Below are 15,455 nucleotides of genomic sequence, written 5' to 3' on the forward strand. Positions count from 1 at the left end.
TCGTCTTGTTCCGAATGCGAAGACATCTAGACAAGATTAAAAACTTCCAAAAGAGTAAATTACAATTAATTTTGAGATGAAAAATATGGATTTATCTATTCGAATTTTAATCGCATATGTTCTTAATAAAAAAGATATGAAAGATTATGTTATATATGTATATAGATTGAAAAATATTTTTGTTAAAACATTTTGCAAAAAATAACGAAAAAAATTTTACTTAGAGATATGTACATATATACGTATACGTATACGTATATATATACGTAAGTAATGACTTTAAAAGCAGCAATCTTCCTTATCTAGCAAGCTGAGTAAGGCTGACCAATAACGTGGAAGACTACTGATCTCGATATCCGGCCCATTTCCTGTTCCTTCGAGACCTTTTTATTATTCTACGCTGGTTTGCCGAATGAGTTTCCTCGATATCTTCCACTTTCAGCCTTCTTGAAATGGAGAAAAGAGAGGATGAGATGAGAGTTCGAGTAAGTGGGGGATAAATTCGACGTTCTGCTGAAGGAAAAGAAAAAAATAGATGGTAAAATGTCTGGCAGAAGGATGAGCGATTTTCGACTTCAACCATTCTCCGTTTCAATCTTTTTTCCTCTTTTTTCTTTTCTTTTTGTCTTTCTTTTACCATCCTTCGATGAAAAATAAAAAAAGAGGGGAAGAGAAAAAGCGAATTTGAAATTCATTTCTCTCTCTCCCATAAAATAGCAAATCATAAATTATTCTCTTAACCGCTATCTCTTTTCTTCGTTCTTTCGAAGAAAGAACTCGCTATTATATTATATAAAAAAAAGAGAGAGGGAGAAAGAGTTACTTTGCGCACTTGCTGCGATATAATGAAGTATAAACGACGTTATTTACATTAGAATGATGTTATTTATATGACTTGAAGGAAAAAGGTCCTATTTTAATATTTTTCTTTCCTTTCTCCCTCCCACACTTCTCTCACTCTCTCTCTCTCTCTCTCTCTCTCTCTCTCTCTCTCTCTCTCTCTTTTTCTCTCTCTGTTGAAGAAAAAGAAAGAAAGAAATTGAATACATAAATGAAATACATAAACCAAAATACCTATTTCTTTTTTCTGAACTATTGTTTATTATTATTGGTATAATTATAAAAAATAAGTTAAGGTAATCACATGAAAATTTTGGTCAATCGAATAGTAAACTTTCATTCGAGAAGAAAAGTTTTTCAAAAAAACGTCCGATCGATTTCTAAGCGGTCAATACATCAATTAACAACGTTCATATATTTCTAAGATAGGAATTGATCGAATTTCTATTATTATTCTCAAGTTTTTATTTTCAGACGATCTTTCCATTAAAAGTCGTATTTACATCAAAAAAGAAAAAAGGAAAATGAAATAGAGAGTGAGAAGGAAAGAAAGAAAGAATGGGAGCAAAGGATTTAATAAGCTAGATTACTTTTCTTAGCGAAAAGAAGCTGGGAAATTCGAAGTAAATTTCAGGTTTATATCCGCGAAAGCTCGCGAATTCGTACTTCTCCCTTCATTTTTCATTTTCCTCGAGAGAAGGAAGAACTTCTCTCTTCTACCCGTGATTCGTATTTACACGTTTAAAATTATGTAGAATTCAAAATTGGATATACCTACAGTGAATATAAAAAATATTCGTACAGCAGTCAATTTGAACAAAAACTTTGTAGAACTCTGCTTATTACAAAAAAATGTTAATCAAAATATATATATATATTCTTAGAAATATCTAAAATGAATATTATTAAAAAATAATTATTTATTTATATTTGTTATGAAAATATTAACAAATTTTTAGAAATTATACGTGTAATATGTATTCGTACAATCCTTGATTCGTGACATTATACATAGGATAAATACTAGATAATACATCTTATATCAATATATTTAGGATCAGTATATCTGAAGATGTTGTCAAAGCAGATAGTGTATTAAATTCATATATAGTCAACAGTGATAATCGTAAAATAGGACGAAAAGGTAAAGAAACAACTGAAGAAGAAAATAAAATTATTATTACAGATTTATATAATAAGTGCAAAACACTGAATGAAATTTCTAAAATTGTAAATAGACCACGGTCCACGATTCAAGGATTTCATTGACAGGAGATATGGAAGCCGAAAAACTTTAAAAAATAATCCACGAAACGAACATAAACGTAAAATAAATGAGTACACTAGCCGATGGATAATTTGAAAAATAAAATTTAAAGATAAATGCAGTAAACATCGCTGCTTAACTTAAAAATAATTTAAAATTTTTAAATAATTTTAATATTAATATGTACAATAGTACAATGCATAATTTTTTTACGAGCTCCAGGATACCATAGCAGAATAGCCATGCGTAGAAAATATTTCATAAATGAAGTTAATAGAAAGTAACGATCAGAATTTGCAAAAGAGTATATCGATGTTCCTATGGAGTACAGGAATCGTGTTATATTTATTAATGAAAGTAAATTTAACACATTTGGGTCGATGTACTGTATAAAGGAAAAAAATACCGTATATGAGAAAAACAATTTGTAGGCATCAGTAAAGCATGGAGAAAGCTCGGTCACAGTTTGGAGTTGCATGAATGCAAACGTTGTCGAATCTCTCCATTTTATCGATAATATCATGGACCATAAATTGTATATTGATATTTTAAAACAGCATCTTCAGGTTAGTGCAAATAAAATTGAATTACAGGACAATTATGTGTTTTTATAAGATAATGATCCAAAGCATAATGCTTACAATATGCGATCCTGTATAATGTATCAAATCAATTAAAAATTCTCCCGCAGTCTCCAGGCTTAAACGTTATAGAACACTTACAGAGTTATCTCGAAGAAAAATTTCGTGATCATCACATTTCTTTAAAGAAAGATTTAAAAAATGCACTCTTAGAAAAGTAGAATAAAATTTCTAGTACTAAAATCAGAAATTTAATAAATTCGATACCACAAAGGTTTAAAGTGATTTTGTCTTTACGCTACCTACAAAAATCAGCACGAACTTTCCGGAGAAGAAAATTCCACTAGATACTAAAATTGCAAATAAATTGCTTTTTCATTACGTTTATATATTAAAATGTATAATTTTTGTTGTAAGCGTAAAAATGAATGAATACATTTTCTGCTAATTTTTGAAAATTTAATATTTTCATAATAAATACAAATAAATAATTATTTTTTAATAACATTCGTTATTAAAAATAGAAATTTCTAAGAATATGTATATATATTTTTGTTAACATTTTTTTGTAATAAACAAAGTTCTATAAAATTTCTGTTCAAATTCATTGCTGTACGAATACTTTTTACACTCAATATATCTACATCTGAGATAACTGATGAAGGAAATGGGAGAAGTATAAAAAAGAGAATACGAAAGATATATTATCTAATCGGTAACTTGAGTGTATTCCTTTGATGTATGTATTTATGTATATATGTATACATGTATGTATATATGCCACTTTACGAGATATACGAATCGTGATCGATTTTAAAAATCTCTCACGAGTACAGATCAAAAGGTGATAAAAGGAAAGCGATATAAGGGAGGCTACCTAGCTATATATATAGTGACAAGGGTGAGAGAAAGAAAGAGAAAGATAGAGAGAGAGAGAAATAGTTCGAAAATATATACGAACTACGATCCAATTCAAAAGTTTTCGACATTAAATGTCAAAGGCTAATGCAAGATCGACAGAAGGGAAGCGATGGGAAATGATGAAGGTATTTCTCATAGAATGTTCTCGCGTTTTTCTCCTTTTCTAACTTAGAACTGTACCATATATGTACCTATGTATCTGTTCGTAGAAGTGCTTTGAGAAATTCGATATGACGTTTCAAAGTTATTGGTCTGGTCAGACGGATAAAATTCCGAAGAAGATGCGAAGAAATATAATAGGACGAACTAACGTCGAAAGAAAATCGAACTGTTGAGTAACGTTAAAGAATTAAAAAAGAAAAAAGAAAAAGGAAAAAACGAGAACCATTGCGTTTTTTGCTTCGAAGTCTGATTAACGGTTTAGTAACGCTTTTTTTTCATTCTATTGGCATTCACCTCTCGCGACCTGTTGCGATCCATTTACCGTGGCGAAAGAAAACGCGAAAAGTGTGCCGAGCTAGGAGGCCGCACATTTATTCGCAAACAAAAATGCTAAGTAAAAAGTGCTATCATTCGAATGCCAAAGACGAGTTTCGAGTTAGACTTTTAAAATGAGTTTAACGTTCGATGTTTCGACCATTACACATTTTCAAAGAGGATTTTAGTTTTCTTTTCGATAATAATGTAATATCGTAAGATAGAGTCACTTAAGTTGTACCTCGTCAAATTTTTTCTTATTGTTGAATATAAATGGAATAATATTAAATATAGCAAATAAATAAGAAACGAGAAATGTAAAGGAAAAATAATATTATATTTATCCACGATGAATATAAAAAATTAAATCGATACTTCTTGTATCATCTAAATTGTATCATCGCAGTATTAGTAAATCTCTACTCTAATTATTGCTTAATTAATGAAACGTTCAACTTACGATGCACCATTCAGAAGTCGGTGGACAGTCCTTCAAACCCATTTGAGCAGTAAAATTAATGCAAGGCGTGATACTTCCAACTCCCTCGTTGTACTGCCCACATTTATAACATCTGATACCCTGTGCGACACCTGAAAGATAATAAAAGAGAAAAAAATTGTTAGAGTGTGCGTTTACGATCAAGTCATGATTTTTTATTATATATATATAAACTTCGTCGTGGACAGCAATTAATTATAAGTTTTTACAGTTCGCTAGAAAAATTAAAATTCTCAAAATTTAAATATTGAACTTCAGTGTACAAAAACGTCCAGATTTAAAAGAAAACAAAAATAAAAATAAAGTATGAGAAATTATCTCGTTCTAACTTATGGATTATAACTTTTTTATTAATATCAGTTCGAATCATCCCTAGCACTACTTTTCGATCATAGAGAAAGCATTCTGTGACCCATTAAGCTTTCTTATTTTCTTTAATTCAAGAGAAAGAGACAAAGGGAAAGAATACATCGTTGAAAACATCGAGATCAAGTTCGATTAAATAGATAATAGATAAGATTAAAATACGTTCGTTCCTTTTCGAATTGATTTCAAATTAACTTGAAAGTCGATTGCGATATCAAACGTTTCGTTATTCATTTAATCAACATCAATGAGAATATCGATGTTTAAAGCGTCCCTCAAGAGGAATTTCATTATCTCGAAGCGACGCTTTCATTTAAAAGGACCAGCAAAAAAGATTCCATAAAAATTGAATCGATTTTTATAAAAGTATATCGATTTTTACGCAATATATTCTTATAAACATTTCAGTCGATTCATTTTGTAATTGATGAAAGAATCCAATAGGAAAATCGACTTGTCGTTCTGACTGAGAAAAAGATATATATATATATATATATATATATATATATATATATATATATATATATATATGTAGAGAAAGAGAGAAAGAGAAAAGTAACTCTTAATTATTCTCGTAAATTCGAACGAACGGACGAAACTTTGACGTTTAAGTTGGCAGTTTTCCTCTGGTTTGAGAAAACCTTTTCCAAACTCATTCCACGAGCTCATCCCGCGGCTCGTTTTGAACTCATTCTGAACTCGTTCCGAACTCGTTCTGCGCTCGCGTATACGCTCGTTCGAATGTTTTAACTACGATGGTATGCATGCACGCGGCTGCGCGCATTACCGAAAGCAGAGATAAGTAGTCAACTTGATCTTCAAAAAGTTTTATAGCCGACTATCTCTCTCCGTTTCGTCGAATTAAATCCTTTAACGATTCGAAAAGAGAATTATTTTACTTGTCGAATTTTAATTGACACGAGAAAGTAGACTTAATTAATAATTCTTTTTCAACAAAAATTCGAAAATGATTTTTTGTATTTATTAATTTTCTCTTTCTTTTCTTTATTATTTTTTTTTTTTCTAAACAAAACGATCATCATCAAAAATTATTATATATTTGTAATTTCATTCCTTTATTTTTCTCATGCTCTTCGGTACAATAGCATATTAATCATGATATTTTATAAATCATCTATTTCATCAAACCTAACGAATTCCATCAATATTTTAATGCAATATTAGTTATTGAATAATCTATTCTAGCTATACATATAAAATGATCTTTATAATTTAATATCGAACGTAAAAGCTATTCATATTATGAACCATTGCATTAAATATAATAATAGTTTCAACATGTAGCTACGGTCGGTATTTGAAAAGCGATCATGGAAATATTTCGTTCTTTCGCAAGAAAGGATAAAAAGAATATCAAATAGAACGTCTCGACCGGTTTGTCCTCGTGACAAAGAGCCTTGCGCCTTGGTAAAGAGGACATTTCGAAAACAATTTAAACTTCGATATCCCTCGAGAAGATGTGAATGGGCGTTGAAAGTAAAAAGACAAAGAGCGAGAACGAAAGCGACAAAGAGAGAGGGAGAGAAAGAGAGAGAGAGGGTTGGTGTCTTTCTCGAAACATAAAGCCACAAGCAAATTCTTCGTTGTTTTCAGCAGCCATGGCAGATCCCAACAGCTAAAAGTGAAAACTTTCCGATTGGCGACAACCTCGTCTCGTAACCAAATCAAACTATTACACGAGTTGAGAAACATTAAAATGAGAAGGAGGAGAAGAGAAAGAGAGAGAGAAAGAGAGAGGATTGTTGAAGGTTTGGACGAAGCTGCCTTCGAGCAAGAAATATCGGCTAATGTAAAAGGTTTGCATTTCTCGTCTCCTTACCACCCTTAACCACCCATCCAAACTCCTGGAAAATTCGTAGAAGAGTAAAAGAGTCGTAACTCGTGAGCGAGGGTTGTCTCGATATTCCGGAGAAAAGTTATTATATCATTGTAAAAACTTTGGAATTATATTTACGATGATGATAGAAAAAGAGAAAGATAAAAATAAAAAAAAATAAAGAAGAAAAAAAAGGAAAGGAAAAAGAAAAAGAAAAAGAAAAAGAAAAAGAATTTATTTCTAAGGATATCTTCTTACGTTATTTTTCCTTTTCTACTATTTTTCCACAGGTTTCTATTCCTTACATTCAACTCTTCTTTTTCCCCTCTCGACGTCGACGAAGAATGCACCAAGTGGGAGTAAAAAAGCTCGAGTCTTCACGCAAGCTGGATTTATAAAGCTCGACGTTGGAGAAAAGCAAAAAGAAAGAGAAAGAGAAAGAAAGTAGATAGATAGATAGAGAAAGTAGATAGAAAGTAGATAGAGAAGATGTAGATAGATAGATGGATAGATAGAGAGAGAGAAAGAGAGAAAGAGAGAGAGAGAGAGAAAAAGAGAGAGGAGAGAGAGAAAGAGAGAGAGAAAGAGAGAGAGGAGAGAGAGAAAGAGAGATAAAAAGAGAGAAAGAGAGGGAGGAGAGAGAAAAAGAGAGAGAAAAAGAGAGAAAGAGAGGGAGGAGAGAGAGAAAGAGATAGAAGCATGCCAGGACCGTTAGAGATAGCTAGGTTCGATCGATATAGAGGTTTGACGTTTCTGGTTTTATTCACGCCGCGCGCGCGTTTTAAATTCTTTAAAAGCAGCATTCTCGCGGTTTAAATGTAAAACTCGAATACGATGGTAACGAGCGAGCTGCGAATTCGATATAAGTCTCTGTGTATGCGTGTATGTATGTGTGCATATGTATAGAGAAGTGCCTATTGATTTTTTGCACCTATGTATTTCTCTATATGTCGAATGTCGGACTCGGCGGTCGGTTGAAGTTGAAACTTTGCCCGTGTAATTAGATGTGGGAGCTTTTAAATACGCTGATACGGAAAAGTTCGATAGAGTTGAAATCTCGGGGACTACTCAAATTAAATCGAAAACGCGTGATTTTCACTTTGCCGTGCGACGGTGACAGGAAAGAAAAGAAATTTTTAGTGAATTCCGCAGTTCCAAAGGGGCTTCCGTATTTGGAATAAGAAATTAATTAATTATCTATGTTGAAAAGAATTTCGGGTAATTTTCATTAACCCATCACCGCGCTCGATCTTTTTTGTCTCGCGTAGTTATTTCTTTTCTTCTTTTTCTTCTCTCTCTCTCTCTCTCTCTATCTCTCTCTCTCTATCTATCTCTCTCTCTCTCTCTCTCTATCTCTTTCTCTCTCTCTCTCTCTCTCTCTCTCTCTCTCTATCTCTCTCTCTCTCTCTCTCTCTCTATTTCTCTCTCTATTTCTCTCTTTCTCTCTTGTATCACCAATCGTCGTAGACGCTTTAGATTTCCATCGCACTTCAGAGACATATTCTGTATATTTTTCCTTCCTTGTTTGATGAAGCGAGCAGAAAAATATCTCCAATGTTAACTGTGAGTCCCAAACGTGTACAAGTTAATATTGCGTCTCGTCGAGCTACACGAGTGATCTTTCTATAATAGAAAATACTTAGATATATAAACGGTACTTATTGTTTGTCAAAAGGTTTTCTCATTCATTTCGCTACGACATGTTTAATTAAAACAATCCAATGTCGTGTGCCATATACTTTTAGAGGTATCATTGAAGAAGATTTACTAAAGACGATAAAAGAAAAAAGAAGAAATAAATGGAGAGAAAAAATTGAAAACTATACTTTCCGCTGTTTTATTGACATTCTTAGCACAATTCTAGGTCTCTGATGTTTTTACCGTTTCGAGTTTTACTATTGCGTGGGACCATAAATGCGAAGGAGGAGACTGAAATTTATGTTCAAACAGGGAAAAGTATAGGGTAAGCATTGGAGGCTTGCTCGTAGCATGTTTTCCTATAGTTACGAAGATACGTTGAAAGAGTAGGAAAGAGAAAGAAATAGACAGAGGAGAGAGAGAGAAAGAGAGAAAGAGAGAAAGAGAGAAAGAGAAAAGTCGGAAAACGAAGTCTGGATATAGAAAACGAATGGAAAATGCATGACACGTGGAAAGTAACTTCGAGGATAGTAAACAGACTGATGTGCATTGGAAAGTTAGAAAAGGAGAAGATTTCAATAAATGATATTTCTTTTTTGATGTAATACAACAGGAAAAAATGTCCGTTTATGAGAGCTACTCCTCGAATAGAGTACATAGTAAACAACGCCTGAAGGATCAAAAGCGAAAATGATTTTTTCTTCATCATCTTTTTTGACCTTCATTGACATAAAGAAATAAAATGTCTCTTATAAGATCTCTTACAATAAATATAAAATAGAGGACTTTACGTTGAAAAAAATAAAATAAAATAAAATAAAAGTGTATACACCCTTGCAGATATGTCGATCATAGGAAGTTAGACTTCGATAGATCGTGCATGTTTAAAAGATTAAATAAACTTACAATTAAAAAACTTCAAATAAAGGTCAAAGCAAAAAGTTCGGTCCAATGATTATAATTACCCTATGTAAAAGTTAAAAACACCTGAGACATGTTCGTACATTATTAATTAATGTCAATGTAAATTCTGCAAAATATTAGGTAAAGACAATATTGTTTTACAAGTTATTAGTGAGCGTATAACCTGTCGTAGTTCGTGAACGTTTAGTTTGTCAAATTTTTCAAAAACATAATGTTCAGTTCTAATGAACTCAGTTCAAAGATGTCGCTTTGTTAAATGAACTCGACGCAATAGCGAAAAGCGAGGAACAGGGGTTATAACGACGACATTGATCGGTCAGGATCGTGTCCTCGAATTCTTGGATGGAAACTCCAAAGAATCTCGAAGCCGAAGATTCTATTCGGTGGAATCTAAGTAGCAACGACGGCACGGGAATTTCGTTAGTGAAGATAGCAACGTTGTCAAGAAGGAAAATCTCTACTGTATCGTAAAATCGTATGAGATAAAGAGAGATGGGAGAAAGGAGTAGAGAAAAGAGGAAAAGTGGTTCACCGTTAAATGTATTCCCATTACGCTTCCACGGCATAGTATTTCCCTAGGTAAGAGACTGAAAGCATTTTCTAAGTAATTTCCACAAGATGTTACGGAAAATTCTATGATTTTACTCCTCGTATTTTATCCCTCGTATTTATTGATTTTTTTATTTCTCTTTTTTTTATATTAATAAATAAATATATGTATATATTTATTTATACATATATATATAAAGTAAAAAAAAATATATATATAATAGGAAGAAAGAAATATATATATTATATTTTATTTAATATATATAAAATATATATATATATTTAAATATATATATATATTATATATATATATATATATATATATATATATATATATATATAAAATAGAAAATGTTTTCGATAACTTCTTTCTGGTATTTATAAAAAGACAAAAGACCGACGAGTCTAATGAGATCATTTTTTTGAGAATAAAAACGTAAAAGACTTCGATTATTATATAATCGAACAAATGTAATATCATGAAAGTAATTTTTCGAATTGTTCTCATTTTTATAGAATATTCTTCTTTGCTATTTTCGAATTTGAACAATTTCAATGCGACATTTTTATGTATGAACATTCGTTTCGAATATCGATCGAAAAAATTATACGCCCTAATACTTCGATATCGAACAAATATTGGAACGCTATATTAGACGAACGATAACACGACAGAGTAAATTTGGTGCTTGCGAAGAAGGAACCAAATACACGGGAGAAACTTTTTCCTTCGACCTCGAACTAGTAAGATTCGTCGTTTAGATCGAGTTCTATAGTGTCTAGTCGTTCTATAGTACAACTACCAATCTATCAATATCTTTCCATTCTCTTTGCTCGGAAAATCAAAAAACGGATGGGTCAAGAAAGGTCGAGAAGTAGTTGAATGAAGTTCGGATGAAACCGAAGATATATTATAGTAATTTGTATAGAAGTAATTACATTGTTTTACAAGACAGTTTCATGAATAGTTTGACCTTATTGTTGAACAGATAAAAAAACCTACCTAATATAAACCACAAAGTGGCTAGTTCTTACATAAATTTCTTCACGATAAATCTGTAATTGGCAAGCTTCCATAAAAACGTCAAATTATCGTCTTCGTTTTCGCAAAACGATCCTCGAAGTTTTACGAGTGATAAAATAGGAGAGAGAGAGAAAAAGAAATAAAATAAAAATGTATCCTTTTTGTCTCTAAACATTTAATGATTATAAATATTTATACATATGTACATATGAGATAAATATACCCGTTTCTTTCAATGCTCTTGGATTAGACGAATGTTAAAATAATGAGGCCAATTTCCCGTTCTAAGATTGAATGTGGCTCTGCGGTGAACGCTTAATAGTTAAGACGGACGCTTAACTGATGCTTAGCGTTGCAACATTGTTTCGCTTTTATTGCATCCTTCTAAACGACTCTGAAAACTCGGCGTACTCCAGTTTACTAGAGAAAACGAAGATATCGACGTGCAGCAAACGAATTCGCGAAGCTGTGCGATGTGAAAGTTTCGAAAAATAAAAACGAAGTTTCAACGTTAGTATCTGTGTGTGTGTGTCGGTTTTATCGATGACCTTGAAAGACTAAAAGAAAGATAAAGAAGTAGTTGAAAGAGTATTTGAATGATAATAATGATGATGATGATGATGATGATGATAATAATGTAAGAAAACTATGTCAAATGAGAAATAGAAAAGAGATGGAAATATATTAATATAATATTTTTATATCACAAAGTTGATATATTTTCTGCTATATTTCCTTTCCTTTTTTCTTTCTTTATACTTTTTTTTATTCCACTCGAAAAATATAACCGACAAAATTAGAATGCTTGAACGTTCGGTCTAGTTTGTAGTCTTTCTTCTTGTATAGTTTTCGATGTACCTTGATAAGATAAAAAGAGGACGAATAAAAGGGAAGAGAGAAGGCAAAGTAATAAGTCCAGATAGATAATTAGCTGGCTAAGCACTCGAGCAGACGCTCTAAAGAGCCCTCGAAGGAGAATACGCACATAGGTAGGTGGAGTGCCATGGTGGCTTGTGCGAAGAAAAGTTTTTAAGGAATAAAGAGACAACGAGAGACTACGATAGGAAAATGGAGAAGGTGAATCAAGAAAAAAAAAGAAAAAAGAAAAGAAGAAAAACGAAGATGAAAATGACGACAACGACGAAGATGAAGAAAAAGAAGAAAAAGACGAAGAAGAAGGAGAAAAAGACGAAGACGAAGACGAAGAAGAAGACGAAGACGAAGAAGAAAAAATAAGAGACGAAGAAGACGAAGAAGACGAAGAAGAAGAAGCAAAAATAAGAGATGAAGAAGAAGAAAGAACTGCCTTAAGGCCTACTTCGTGACTAATCTCGATCTCGACTTCTCCTTTCTTCTTGAGAGCAATGTGCATGTGTTTGTGCATGTGTACATGTGAATACTAGTTACCACTTCAATATCCCATGACATCATCTTCCTCAGATAGGGTCGACTGTCCTCTTCTCGCGTAAATACAAAGTGGGCTCGTTCGACGTTCTATTCTTATCTCTCTCTCTCTCTCTCTTCTTCACTAGCGGAATCATGTCTGAATAGTTCGTCGTTATTAATACATCCACTTGTAACTTTTGGTTTATCATCAAAGAATAACGAAATACCAGAAACTGCACGACTTTTAAATTTAACTAAAACTTTTCTTTTTCTATAAGTTTTATAATACTACAATGTAATCATGATCAACCGTAATAAGTTGTAGACTCGATAAACAAAAATATGATATCTAATTCTCGTATATCTTCGTTTCATAAAATATCATAACACAATATTCTCTGTGTGTGTGTGTGTATGCGAGTATGAGTATGGATTTACCGATTTATATAAAATTGGCTTACCAATCAATGTTTTGATAATAATATTCATAATAATGATAATAATAATTGTGGAATGAAATAAAATCATAATAAAATCGTAAGTGTCAATGATGGTGAATTATTGAAACGGTATACGCGCGTGCCTGCTATCGTGATATATACATAGATATATATTTATATATTTATATATATATATATATGTATACATATATTATCATGATATATATATATATATATATATATATCTATATAGATATATATATATATAGATATATATATATATATATATATATATATATATATATATCTAAGTATATATCGGAGTACATTGCGCAAGAACGCAAGTAAAATACGCAGCTGCTTCCTCGCATTGTGCGCGCACGTGAGCGCATCTTGGTCCTCGACATAGCGAGGTAACATAGCGTCACTGCATAGCGGTCATTGTGGTTACATGGTGCTATGCGACTGGCTAGAATCGTCTCTGTACGCACGCGCACACATAGACGAAAATATATCTATATAGTACATGTATAGGTATGTGTATACAAGCAATCAAATTCACGTGTATATGTGATTGACTTCAACAGCAGCATCAGCAAATAAACCATAGACTCGGCATCCATCTAAGCATGGAATTCGACGTTATCGGGCACCTCTGCTTCAGCTCTCAGAATCCATTGTTCGTGTCTGTAAGGACGATAAGAGTATTCCGAATATTTCGAAACTAAACGGATTTGAAGGATCTGAAGCTGCCGGTGATGATAATACAAACCGTAACAAGCTCGTTGAAGAAGAGCTTATTTCTTATCACGATACAAGTTACTCTCTATCATCTCTATCCACTTGCATCGTTCTACTGATGAATTAATCAAGGTCAAAGCTGTCGGTGATGATAATACAAATCGTAACAAGCTCGTTGAAGAAGAGCTTATTTCGTATCGCGATACAAGTTACTCTCTATCATCTCTATCCACTTGCATCGTTCTACTGATGAATTAATCAAGGTCAAGGACGTTTGAGTACGATACAATTATCTAAGAAATAAGAATTATTTTTTCTTTTCTTCTTTAAATAGATCTTGATGACAATGGGAACTTAAAAGAAAAAGAAAAACAGAAGGAACAAAATTTCTTTTAAAAAGTATTATTTCGGACTAACGAAAGAAAGATTTTTTGAAAGATTCAAATCATGGATTTAATTCATTCTTCGTCACTCCGGATGACCAAATTTAAAAACTTGGCAGACACAAGACGATCGAGCGAAAGTTTGCTTTGACGATGTTTTTTTAATAGCAAACAAAAAACATCGTTAAGATAACTAGCTATTGTCGTGTATTAAAAAGAAAGATATATATATATATATATATATATATATATATATATATATATATATATATATAAGAGAATAAAGAGGGTCCAGTTCAAGGGGTTGGAAAGGGCTTGGCCGGATGAGTCGAAGAGGGTTGAGACCTCAGTTGGCTTGGGCAAACTGACCCAGATAAGTGAATAGTGAATGCACTCTGCGCTCACTATGGTCGGTTCTAGACTACGGCTTGAATTTGTCCGCACAAAACCCCACGTCCAGTCATCTCATTTGCTCTTCCACTGACGAACGACAATGTGCGGCTTTTGGGCTAGGGCTTTTCCCTGATAGCAAGCCTTCTAGTCCATACAGAAGAGAAAAAGAGGAAGAATTCACTAGATACATTTATTTTACCGTTAATTTCGGAAATAACAGAGAACTAAAATTCTTACTGGTTAGATTTATAATTATAGTTTTACAAGGAAATGAACGAAAAGAATATTAAATGCAAAAAAAAAAGAATTCTTTCAGAACATTAAATTTAAGATAGAAATATGTTTATTTCATTTAAAAATAAATTGTAATAATCGAATTCCATGGAATTAAGAAAGAAATATAATATAATAATTTCTCTCGATGGTAAAATGACGTCAAGGAAGGGATTCGAAAGTCGTCCATTCTGTCGTTAATCTCGAATATAACGAAGAACTAAAACTTTTATTGGTTAGATTTATAATGATGGTTTTACAAAAGAGGTAATAAATAAAAAGATATATGAAATAAAGAAAAATATAATAAAGAAAAAGATATATGAAAAAGACGTATAAAATACGAAAAGTAGAAAAAGGAAAGAATTCTATAAAAACTTTAAATCTAAGATCCAAACATTTTTGTTTCATTTGAAAATAAATGATAATAATCGAATTACCTGGGATTAACGAAGAAATTATAATAAATTTTCTCGATAATAAAGTGACAACAGTCAATAAAGGAATTCGGAGATCGTGCCGTTTCTTGAATTTGCAAAGAAATCGTAAAAGGATTTAATCTGTGAGTATAATGGTCAAGAAATTCGCGGTTGAATTTATAACCGTGAAATTAATAATCGTTAACGTAGAAATTCTGCTTTTAGATTTGTATTGAAAAATCGGAGACTTCTTAATGATTTATTGCTAAATTACATTTCAAAAAGAAAATCATAAAGGCAGTCTCGTTTGTGTAATTTCTTCTTATCATTTTTCGACTCGCTGACATTTATAGTAAAATTTATAATTTCACAGATCGTTTATAAGTCAGAGAAACGGAAACCTGTGGGTGAATTTTAATGATTTTTATATAACGACGAATATAATTAAAGTATACATTTATGAAGAAATCACATTGAGTACTTGTTTCTATGTATAA

At 32.0% G+C, this 15,455-nt stretch overlaps 1 protein-coding gene across 8 annotated transcripts in view; it reads right to left on the reverse strand.

Annotated features, from left to right (window-relative positions):
- LOC124425866 (lymphocyte antigen 6D) overlaps positions 1-15,455 on the reverse strand; it is a 67,778-nt gene that overhangs the window by 26,707 nt on the left and 25,616 nt on the right. For 7 of the 8 annotated variants that reach the window (XM_046966860.1, XM_046966861.1, XM_046966862.1 and 4 more), the window contains one exon: positions 4,547-4,677. In XM_046966860.1, coding sequence (XP_046822816.1) covers positions 4,547-4,677 — 131 coding nt within the window. Of the gene's footprint in view, positions 1-4,546; positions 4,678-15,455 lie in introns of those variants that run through there. The other variant, XM_046966865.1, reaches the window with a different exon arrangement.

This window comes from Vespa crabro, chromosome 8, assembly GCF_910589235.1.
Source record: "Vespa crabro chromosome 8, iyVesCrab1.2, whole genome shotgun sequence".
Taxonomy (NCBI): Eukaryota; Metazoa; Arthropoda; class Insecta; order Hymenoptera; family Vespidae; genus Vespa; species Vespa crabro.